Raw genomic sequence first — 11,547 nt, 5'->3', positions numbered from 1 at the left:
ATTTCTATCTCATTACCTCTGAGCAATATATTCTTCAGAAGGTCCACAAAGTCAATGAGAAAGGAAAGACCAGAGTTGCTGCTGAACTGCTGGGAAAAGACACACATTCCAGGATGAGGAAAAAACTAGGAAAAGGAATCAGCAAGGAAATTACATCTTTGTCCTATTACCTTGTGGCCATTCCACATGTTATATTTTTACAGGCACACAGAAGGTATTTTATGTATACTCATAAAACCACATCATATGCATACAGCAAAGTAAGTCAGCCTAGAAGTCAAGACTGTCTGTAGCTCTCAGTTACTCATACTTGTGGTGGAAAGCACAAATCTGCTGCCACATAATTGATGTTGTTCTTAGTCTTGGAATAAAATATTAAAGAAAGCATGTATGTAGTTAATATTTTAGTGTTGCTCAGAAAGGGATGCAGGAGAGACAAAAAAAATATCTTACACTGCTGAAATTTTCCACTGTGGTTTTTAGGTACAACAGGACATGCTTTGAGGCTAACAAGAGCTTCTGAGGCTGGAGATGTAAAATTGCCTCATTCAACTTCTCCTTCACACCTTCTTCCAAGAGACAGGCAGCACCTTTCTCATAACTGTGTTTCAACAAGGAGGAAAACGATGAATCCAGTGATGGGAATCGATCTTCAGACACACTGCTGAGTGGCTGGAACTATTTTAAAAATCCATATAATGAGAAACACAAAAACAACAAGTAAATCATGGTTCATATAACACTAAAGACTGTAAATACACAAGTCAACCTAAAAAAATGTGCTGTTGGAGGTCCATTCCAGCTCCTATTGACCTCCTCAGTCCTTGACTCTTCCAAGTTGTTTTGTGGGGATTCACCTACCAAAGCTTCTTTAGTTTGCTGTGGTATCCAAAGACAGTAGTAGCGGCCGAACTGGTAGAGTTGAGGGTAGTTAGAAGAACTCAGAGACTGAAGTTCTCTGTCATAAAGTTGAAACATCAAACAAAGAGCTAATGGGTCTCTTTGAGAATGTAGCAGGTCAGTGCAAACAGTGATGAGATAGTCCACTATACTTTCTCCTGCAGAAACAGAAATAATAATCTCAGACAGGATATTGTGGTTTATAATTTGAAATGTTCAAAGATAGATCTGTTAATCTGAAAAAAAACACAAACCTTCCATACCTGTGACTTTTCAGCTAGCAAGTCAGAAGTATTTAACTGAATTAAGTGCACAAACTGTGCCAGAGCGGATTCTAACAGTATTACACTCCAAACCATTTCTGGCACTTGGTATCCCCCCCAAACTAAAAAGACATCCAACAGTCATCACACTGTCGTGTGTGTAGAGTTAGATGCCATTAATTTCAAACAATCTTAACTATGCCTGCACTGAACTGGTTTTAGTGGATAAAAGCAGACAGCAGAAACTTGCAACATAGAATGTATTGAATGTAAATGGTACTCAAGGCCATCTGCACACCTTCATTTCCTAAACAATGATAATTGATCTCAGTTTCCAGACTAAAAAAATAGGGCTAAACCAATGCTTTACAAAATTCCAGGGCATTGTCACAGTTAAAGGGGGAAACTGATACAACAGGAAAAAAATGGAACCAGTGAAGGTATTTGGGAGACACAATTGACAGGATTCCAAAAAGTCAGATAAAGCACACAAGGTTTTTTGTTTTTTGTTTAATTAAATAATGGTTTTCAAAATAATCTGTTTGGATATTAGAGAAGTCTGGTCTATATTGTCTACAATGCAGGTTTTCCAAAAGGATAAATATGTTTTTTTTTAAAAATCACTGAATGACATCATCACACTATTTCCTCTTGCCTGGCAAAACAGAAATGTTTGCCTTTCACTTTCAGATAACTAGTTCTCCATGGAATAACGGTCTGTGTCACATTGGCTCCGATCTGCTTCTCAAATGTGCTGCTCTTACAATATCATTATCTTCAGATTCCTTACTCAGGCTATTCAAGTTGGGGAATTCATGACCATGAAGAAAGAAAGTCAGTCTCTTAATTCCAGCATGACAAAAACTGAATAAAAGACAAAAAGATGTCTAAAATTGAACGGATGTTTTAATGAAGTTATTAGGCAACAAACCGTAGCCAACAGGAGCTCTTCACTAAGCCATTGCTTAACAATCTTTTCCATAATGGTTACAAGTAATACTATCTGTAGATTTTACTACAAACAAAACAATTAAATATAAGAAGAATGTACCCTTTGTGCTTCCATCACACTCGAGAAGCAACTTATTCCTGGTTTCTAAAGCACATGGTACAACAGCACTGAATGGAAAAGTGCTCACAACCATATCTTCACTTAAAGTGGATCCAATTTCTTCATCTAAGCCTTCATTGCCTTCCACAAGGACATCAATCATATCCAGCGCATCTAGTTTAAAAAAGAAAAACCTTAGTTTATGAAGATAAACAAATTAATTGCTTAAGCTTTTTACTTGTCAAGAGTATAATTAATGTTTGATTTCTGAAAAACTGACACCAGAAAATTCTCAAGAGTATCAGTGGAACATCTGCAGAAAGACTCCATGGACACCAAAGTTGATGGCATACCATCAATGTGAGAGATGGGTATGCTGACATTATCAGCATCTTGTTTGAACAGGTTGACCTGAAGAATACTGGCTTCTTGGACAAGATCTGCTGCCTTATCAGTGTAAGGATAGGGGCTGGTCACCAGTTTCACCAAGACCTGCAAAGGAAAATGAACATCAGTCATACGGTCTTAATACAGAGGTCCCCCAATGTGCCCGTGAGCACCATGATGCCTACCAAATGTTTTTGGAAAGGGGGGGCAGGGGGGGCTCTTGCCTAGCATGACTTCTGATTGGCTGTGCAGATTGAAATAATACTGACGTGGCAGCAGTTGCCACCACAGGGTTGGCTTCATTCTCCTCTTTTGCAATGCATTTTAAAAATTACCCCTCTTCTCCCCTGTACTCGGGCTTCCTCTGTGTGTGTAGCTCCACCTCCTTCCTGCAGCAGACATTTTGTACCCTATCACCCTGTCCCAGAATTCCCAAGGTGCCCACAGTCTCAAAAGGTTAGGGACCCCTGTTCTAATGTAATGTAATGCAATTTTAGGCATATATGCTATGCAATAGGTTCACAGAGAAGAACAGTGCATGCAATCAAAAAAGAATCATTTTTGCTAAAATAGTTCTCACTGCCAAAAAGACCAGGTAATTTGTAGTAGAATAGCAGCATGCTTCTTCAAAAGTGGGAACTGTTATAATGAAAATCAAAGTTCAGTCTGGGCCTGATAAGTTCACCCAGCTTCTACCCTTCACTGTTATAATAATTAATAATTATTATTGTGTGGCATTATGTGTAGAATAGCCAGGAGATCCTAGGATTGTCTAGCAGCAGCAAGTTGTAGCTCTTAGCACTGTGCTAAGGTGGCAAGCTAGACTTGTTTTTAGAGGCTGAGAGAGCTCTGAAAGATCTGTGACTGGCCCAAGGTCAACCAGCTGGCTTCATGTGGGAGAAGTGGGGAATCGAACACAGTTCTCCAGATTAGAATTCTCCACTCTTAACCACTACACCGAACTGTTAAGGCTAAAGGGTACAACTCCTGAGCAGAATTATATATTTGCATATCCCACTGGTCTGAGCATATGTAACTGCTCTGGGTCAAATAAAAAAGTAATAATAATAACTTTTAAAAAGACATTCAACTACTCGTTCAAAAGAAGGGAAAGAAGATCACAGTAAGAACATTTTAAAAGGATTTTTATCCACACTGATTAATTCTGCCTGGGATTTTTATGACCACTTATAATCCTATAATCAGTGTTTCAACTACCTGATAAGGCATCTGTCACAACATCTTTCTTTAATCTATGTATACTTGAAACATTAAGCAACTTGTTGGCATTCAGACTTTGGGAGACGGCACAGTCAGGAGGGTCCAAGTGTCATCCACAAGCCAGAGAGTCACAAAAATCAAAGTCTGCCAACCATTTAACTTGGAAGGAGAGCTCGGAAATTTCCAGAGACTCCTTCTGGTTGAGCTCACCCTCCAAGTTGGCTGGTTGGCCATTGTTCACACCTGCTCATTCTCAGTGTTAGCTCTGGCTTTAAGGAATGCCATTCCCAAGGATGTGTGAAGGCTCCTATGTTAGTTTTTTTATTATTATTATTTTTATTTATTTTTATTTATATCCCACCCTACCCCTTAACGGGGTCAGGGCGGGATCCAACAGTATAAAATACAATGCAATTAAAACCACATTAAAACACAGTATAAAATAACATGATTCATATGTGCCATATAACTCTAGTAAAAAACCAGACACCTCAGTGGTTGATGGTATTAGAACAGGGTTTTTTAGAGATCTTTAAGATTTAGGATCTCAGGACCCAGACTACAGATGGAGGACGACCTAAGGAGGGGGATGCCCGTTGCCTCAACCAAAAGCCCAGCGGAAGAGCTCCATCTTGCAGGCCCTGTGGGATTGTAATAAATCCCACAGGGCCCTGATCTCACACAGGAGCTCATTCCACCGGGCAGGGGCCAAGGCCAAGAAAAAATGCAAGGCCATCCTTTTTAGAGAGTCACTTGGGAGATCATTAATCTGGGGTTGTATTACTGTGAGGGTAAGGTAGCTGATTTTTCTTCGTAATTGATAGTTTAGTTCTTATTGTTTGTTGACTGCTGGTTGGTGGGAAAGGGAGTGTATAAATAGTTGAGTAAATATACATTTATGAGGTAAATGTAAGACACTACTCAATTCTTGCATACAGAGACACCATTTTTGTAATGCATCATCAAAAGCTTATTTGATACAAAGATTTAAGGAAGAGGTACTTTATCAAATAGGCAAAGCCACCATGACTGTTAATATCAGATCTCATTAAAACATTTTTAAATTCCTCATCTTTCAAAAATATTTTATTCTTAAATATCTTGTGGCTACAACTTTTGCTTCTTGTTCACTAATTAAGAATAACAGGTTAGATCCAACTCTTTCTTCCATTGAGAGTTGGTCTCTATTGGAGGAAGACTATTGCTTTGCAAACAGGAATCTTAGGATCCAAGCCACAGTGATTCTCGGAATCAAGGTTTCCCCCCCTATGAACTCCTGGGAAGTAATATTTCTGGATCATGATTTCCCTGCTTTACTTCTTGTTTCCATAAGAGAAGAAAGCAGTTGTGTACTGAGAGTGTCAATGGGAAAATTAAGTTTAACCTGAAGATACATAATCTGCCTTTCCTTTCAGAGTTATTTTTTCATTCAGCTATAGCAACAGTCTCGTGCTTTGTCAGTGCTATTACTGCAGTGGAAATCGCTAACAAAAGCCTTTCCTACATCTCATTTTCTTTGTTCCCTTTCCACGTCTAGCAGATGTGAGCTCTCAGAATTAATTCATGATTCTTTGAAACATGTTACACAACAACAACAAAAGGTAATACATTTCTTCTAATGCTATTCTTGGCACTCTTCATCTGACTAATTTGTACATTCATTACCCTTTCCAAAAACTGAATCACTGCTTCCTTTTTGGCTTCTACTGTGTTCTCCAAGTGTTCAAGCCACAGCTCAAGTTCCTTCCAGGTATACTGAAATACCCCACTGTCGTGCAAAACCTGTCAGAAAACAATTATATAATGCTATCAGTTGCTATTTTTGAACAGTATGTCTAATTTTGATATGAAGACATTGCAGCAACAGATGGTGGAATACTTGGATTATAATTACAGACCACCTATTCAAAGGCATATTGCATTAAAATGTAAATATAAGCTATCCCCCCCCGCAAAAAAATTATTTTACATACAGTACTCCAAAAGGCCAATTTCATCAGAAATGTCCATTCCCCTTCTCACTCAATCTACTAATGCTATAAATTGCAGTTGAACTGGTAAAACAGAACACAGGCAGCATTCATTGGTCCTAGTTTAGTTAAGAGTCAAAATGCATACCGATGCAAAGCATACATGGCCAGGTGCTGCATGCATATTCTCCAGCCTGTCCAGCAGCCAGGGTGCATCCTATGTTGCCCTTTAAAATAAACTGGAATCATAGCAATCAAGAGGGGGAGCAGAGGAGTGTTTTTAGTCCTACCCTCAACCACCTCGCTGCCAAACAGATGATGAAGCAAAATTGCAACTGAACACATGCAGCTGCATGCATACATACGTGGATCAGGGCTATTGGTTTTATAATCATTATTCTAAATTCGATGTTAATCAACAATACTGGAACCCCTTCACTATCCAAGAGCACTTCAGGCAGCTACCACTTAGAACTTGAAAGATGCTACATTTATAAATAATAAAATAGAAGATTCTGAGTAATCCGAGCGTGGCAGAATATTAATAAATCATATTAACTTTTTTAAAAATCCCAAGATGGACAACATCTCCCCCTTATACCAAAACCAACAGACAATAATTATGACAGCAGCCATTAGTATGGACATATCTTTACTAGCATATAGCACTGTTGTCAATCACTTTAAGATGACAGCATTCTAACTACGGATTCTGCATGGCTTTGTTCTGTCTTAAACTGAAAAACTATTTCTGGTTTTTTTTGTAAAAGCTCACAAAATTCAAGTCATGTAATATGTTTTGCAGCCTTTGGATGGAAAAAAGCCACCGAAAGGCAATCCCAGACAAAAAATAAAGGAAATCTAATTACACATCAAGTCACAAAAAAGGGCTTCCCTATAAATGGGTAACTCTAATGCTGAGCCAAATGTTGAAGAGCAAGCATTTTCCATACAAAAGAGGGCGGGGCTTGCAATGTTCCCCTAGAGATAAACCCACCTTATTTGATCTGGTTTGTTGGTGTTGGCAACTATGTCAGGCTACAGTTCTGGGACCAATTTTTGTCAGAATTACCTTCTTAAATGCAACGTCTTTTGCTACAACAGATTAACATGGCTTGTGGATTTTTTTACCCTGGTAACATTTTCTCTGGTTCTGTATTAACTTCATCTAACTTCAGTGACATCACAGCATAGTCAAAGCTACTAGGAAAAAGTAGGACTATTTTGAGTATAATTTGCAGACCACGGGAGGCTGCAAAAGAAGCTCATAATAGATTGCTGTCATCACCTTAATGCCAGGTTTGATGAGAATGTGGGTTAAGTGCATGTCAGAAGAGTACACCTCTTCCATGGAGCACCCTCCACAGGAAAAAAAAAAGCCTTTAAAAATCCCCTGAAAAGATAAGGGGGGTATTTGCATACCCCTCAATTTTAGCTCAGCCTGTGGATTCAATATGTTAATGCCAAGTCTGATCTAGCAGCTGTGTAAATGTTAAACTTTTCACCTGTAATTTAAGTATGTTAACTACTCTGTCATGAAGACTCTTCAGCTGAATTTGTAAATGAAAGAACTCTTTCACTTTCAAACCTCGCAGACAATTGCTACTGAAAACTGACAGGCCAGGATGCTTATGTAACAAGATCCTGCTCTTGGGCAGCCAAAGTGGTGGAAGACATTTTTATTATTGTACTCTCTCTAAGCACAAACCCCAGAAGAGATCCAGATGTCCCCCTTTTGGACAGGACAGTTGATAGGGCTTCCTCTTATGTGAAGTCTTCACTGAACTGAAAGGTAATTAGTGTTGGCAGATGCTTGAGTTGGCAGTTTCATATCAAATATTATATGTTGGCTTGGCAATCATTTGTAAGGAACTTAGGCTGAGACTTATTTGAGTAGTTGCCATATTCCAAATAATTGTACTCATTCAAATCTGCATTTGTAAATTAGGTCCTGGTTGTTATGGCCTTTTGTTGAAAACAATAAACCTGATCGAATGATTCTTACTAGATAGAGGTTTATTAGCAGCCTCCATTTATGTTATGTTAAGGAAGTAATCTTTAATATATTTAATCAATAGAGTTATTAACTACACAATTAGAATAAGAGAGGATAAACTTTAAGCAATGGTGGGGCTAAGAATAAAAAGCACACATCACTTTTTAAGTAATTATGACATTAGTATGTTACAAGCGGGGAGGAGCACTACATTTAGCCCCCTACTTCCTCTTTTCCTTTCCCTATAGCTCAATCCCTTTTCCTGCTTACTTCTCACACACCCACCAACCTACAATTTATCTGCCCCCATCTCCAGCTTTATTTATTATTTATTTATTTAACTTATACCCTGCTTTCATCCACAACGGGGACCCACAGCAGCTCATATTATTGTTTTATCTTTTGGATTTTTATTCCTTTTTCTTCCATGTTATTCTCAAAACAACCCTGTGAGATAGGTTAGGCCGGAAGGGTGTGACTGCCCCAAAGTCACCCAGTAAGCACCATGGCAGAGTGGGGATTCAAACCTGGATCTCCCAGATTCTAAACTGAAACTCTAACCACTGCGCTACATAGAGTTTTGTGGCCTACCTGCTGTTGAACAACGGCATGCAGCCAGGCCTGGATGAGACATGCAAGCTTTGTGGTAACAAGTTCCCTGATGTTTTCTGCCAGGCCAGGCCCCAATGAATCCTCCCTCAAAGGCTAAAACAATCTTGGAAAGGGCCCTTTACCCCTGCCTTTTGACAGAAACCAAGGCTTGGAGGCTGACAATACTGTTGTGGTTGCCTAGCAACGCCCAGAGAGACATATGACGTATGAAAGTCTGAGCAAAAAAAATTCAAAACTAAACTAATAGTCCTACTTGTTCATGTGAACAACCTAATTGTCTCCATAAGGATCTTAAATGTTCCAGAACTAAATGCATGGGAGTAGACCTAGACACCAGGATGCCAGGTCTAACCACCTCTGGCTGCAATTTAGCCATTTGGATAGACCTAGCTTCTGAAAACATGGACTTGGGCTACAGGCCTGGTTTCCAATTACCTAGGTTTCCCTAATAGCACTGCTCAATCATTCAGAAATGCTACAGAAGTATATAGCAGGTTGCCTAAAAATCACCCACATGTGGTCTATATAACCTCCCTGCCCCTGAACCTCTGATCCACAGAAGACTTCATTGCCAACAGTAGGACTTCAGGCAGCAGGTCAAGCTACTGGTCAATGGTCACAAGGAACATAATCTGAATCCACAGAGTCCCAATATGGTAATATCAGTCGTATCAGAGAACTGATTCGAAGCTTGTCAAGTGCAGTGTAAAAAAACCCCGTTTCATAAGCAATATAAGAAGAGAAAGAGATTGGATTTATACCCCGCCCTTCACTACCCAAGGGAGTCTCAGAGCGGCTTACAAACTCCTTTCCCTTCCCCTCCCCACAACAGACACCCTGTGAGGTAGGTGGGGCTGAGAGAACTCTGACAGAAACTGTTCTTTTTCAAGAACAGCGCTTATCAGATCTATGGCTTGCCCAAGATCATCCAGCAGGTGCAAGTGAAGGAGTGGAGAATCAAACCCGGTTCTCCCAGATTAGAGTCCACGCACTTAACCACTACACCAGCGTGGCTCATATAGTTTATATTCCCCAAGATCATGTCACTTTCCAACAAAACCCAGCAAAAACAAAAAAGGTCAAGTAAAATCTGACTGAAACAATTTCTTTGGATTGGGTAAGCATACTATGAGTGACTCAGAACAGAACAAGATATCAAACATGGTGTTCATTTATATTGCTGAGCCCTAAATCCCCCAGCTCAATGTCAACCATTTTCTGTGGAAATAGAAATATTCTGATGACTAGCTCAATGCAAAGGCTTACCTTAATAATCAATTTCTTTGTTGATGTTTTGAAATGAGGATGGTTACTTGTAACAAACATTTTCATCAATAAATAAAATACTGATCTTTCAGTACACGCTTTCTTTGCTGTAAAGTCAACCTAAAAGAAAACATTTTATTGTTTGCATGATAAAATGCTTTTCAGGTTTTCCACAAACACTAAAGCTTTCCAAAATCCTCTAATTAGCAACACCTGTGTATAATTATCTGTTCAATAGTTCTCCAGACCTTTCTCCAAGCTTAGGGTAGCATACATGTTCTTCCCTTCTCTGTTTTATCCACACAATATTTCTGGCAGGTAGATTAAATGGTAAGAGAATGGTACTTAACAATGGTCACCCACGGATGTGAAGGATTTGAACCTGGGTCATCATAATCCAAACCTTTTACTACTACATTATGCAACAAACATATATTTATAAAGAGCACTGAAGTTTGAAGTATGAGATTATAAGGGCTGTCACAAGGACACAATCATCTGGGCAGCCATGTCGGTCTGAAGGATGCAATGTAAGGTTAAACTACAAATGAGCTCTTTGGAAAAAGGGCAGGTGTGACGAACGGCACTTTTAAAAGCTTAGAAGTGCTGTACAAACAGGTAAAGGACTGTGGAGGCTTAATTCTTCACAGAGCCAGAGAGCCTTGAGAGACAGGCTGCTCAAAGAGATCTGATTAGTTAGAATCAGTTGATCAGAGAAAGTCTTCTGAACTGGATGCTGAGGAGAATTCAGTCTGAATTCTGCCCCGACTGAGAGCAATTTAACACAGATGGAGTACTGGGGAGGTTGGCACAGAAGAGGGAGTCCTATTTGGGCCAAGAAAAGGGGATAGATCTTCTAGAGAGAGAATGATTTCTCTACCCAGTTAAAACAGGGAGATTTGAAGAGTGGCATGGTTAGAGACTGCCTTTTAAAACCAAAAGGGTCAAGAAGAGTACTGATATGCTTCAAGAAGAAGCTCAAGAAGAGTACTGGTGTGTTTAGTGAAGGAGTTTGGGTACAGGATAGAGTATCCCAACCCTTCAGGAAACTAAAAGAGTCAGTGAATTCTCAAAAAAAAAGTTTACCGGTGTGTTGAGAAAACACTGAAACAAAAGCCTCTCATCTTAAAGATTCTAAGTCACTGTGAAAAGCTTAAGAAGTTCTCAATTGCTTAAAAATATGAAGTCTGTGCATGTACTGATTTATCTCAGAGTTCTTTATTAAGTTACCTCAGAAATCTTACCCCTGATTTCACCTGATCTTTTCCCATCTATGCTGAATAAAATGTTTTGTTATTTTTAAATTTCAAAAAGCCTAGAGTCCCATTTCAGTTGTTTAAGTTGAAGGGCGATCTTGACCCTTCCCTCAGGTTCCTGTGCTGAGCCAGCAGCAAAATATCAGACTGTGACAGGGTGGGACAGCCACAGTTTCTTCAGGGAAGGAGAGCACAAATAGCTAGGGCAGCTTAGTCAGGCAGGGAAAGAAAAAAGAAGGGAAAATCATACCTCTGAGGGAGGGAAGTGGAAGAGGGTCATCATAGCAGGATTAAAATGTAACAGAAATAAGCAAACTATAAACAGTAAGAAAGCAGCCCTCGAATGTCCTAATTGGTTTTGAACACCTGAAAGGGAGGATTACACTATTTGCAGAGACATACCGAAGAACAATGTTATTATTTATCCTGTGTGCCTGGGACCACTGGGTTTCACTTTGCATTTTCCCAAGTATCACATCTGCTCTACATGTATGCAAGAGAAAAATAATCACACTCCTTGCAGAAATGGAAAGAGTGAAGTTGAGGAAAATAGGAACGTTTCCCATAATTCACAGATGTACAGTCTCAAAGGTGTCTCTTCCTTCCACTGTCAGTTTTATTATTA

The 11,547-nt window shown here is 39.4% G+C and overlaps 1 protein-coding gene across 1 annotated transcript in view; it reads right to left on the bottom strand.

The window, feature by feature from the left end:
- The window catches only part of URB1 (URB1 ribosome biogenesis 1 homolog (S. cerevisiae)), an 80,722-nt gene that overhangs the window by 38,503 nt on the left and 30,672 nt on the right, over positions 1-11,547 (bottom strand). Inside the window, exons 15-20 of the mRNA XM_015415538.1 lie at positions 9,667-9,786; positions 5,488-5,604; positions 2,568-2,706; positions 2,215-2,388; positions 862-1,055; positions 454-678 (exon numbers count right to left, since the gene is read on the bottom strand). Of these exons, the coding sequence (XP_015271024.1) occupies positions 454-678; positions 862-1,055; positions 2,215-2,388; positions 2,568-2,706; positions 5,488-5,604; positions 9,667-9,786 (969 nt within the window). The remainder of the gene's footprint in view (positions 1-453; positions 679-861; positions 1,056-2,214; positions 2,389-2,567; positions 2,707-5,487; positions 5,605-9,666; positions 9,787-11,547) is intronic.

This window comes from Gekko japonicus, unplaced genomic scaffold (genome assembly GCF_001447785.1).
Source record: "Gekko japonicus isolate JY-2015 unplaced genomic scaffold, Gekko_japonicus_V1.1 scaffold1865, whole genome shotgun sequence".
Taxonomy (NCBI): domain Eukaryota; kingdom Metazoa; phylum Chordata; class Lepidosauria; order Squamata; family Gekkonidae; genus Gekko; species Gekko japonicus.
The sequence above is the reverse complement of the archived record's forward strand: the minus strand, read 5'-3'. Positions and strand labels throughout refer to the sequence as shown.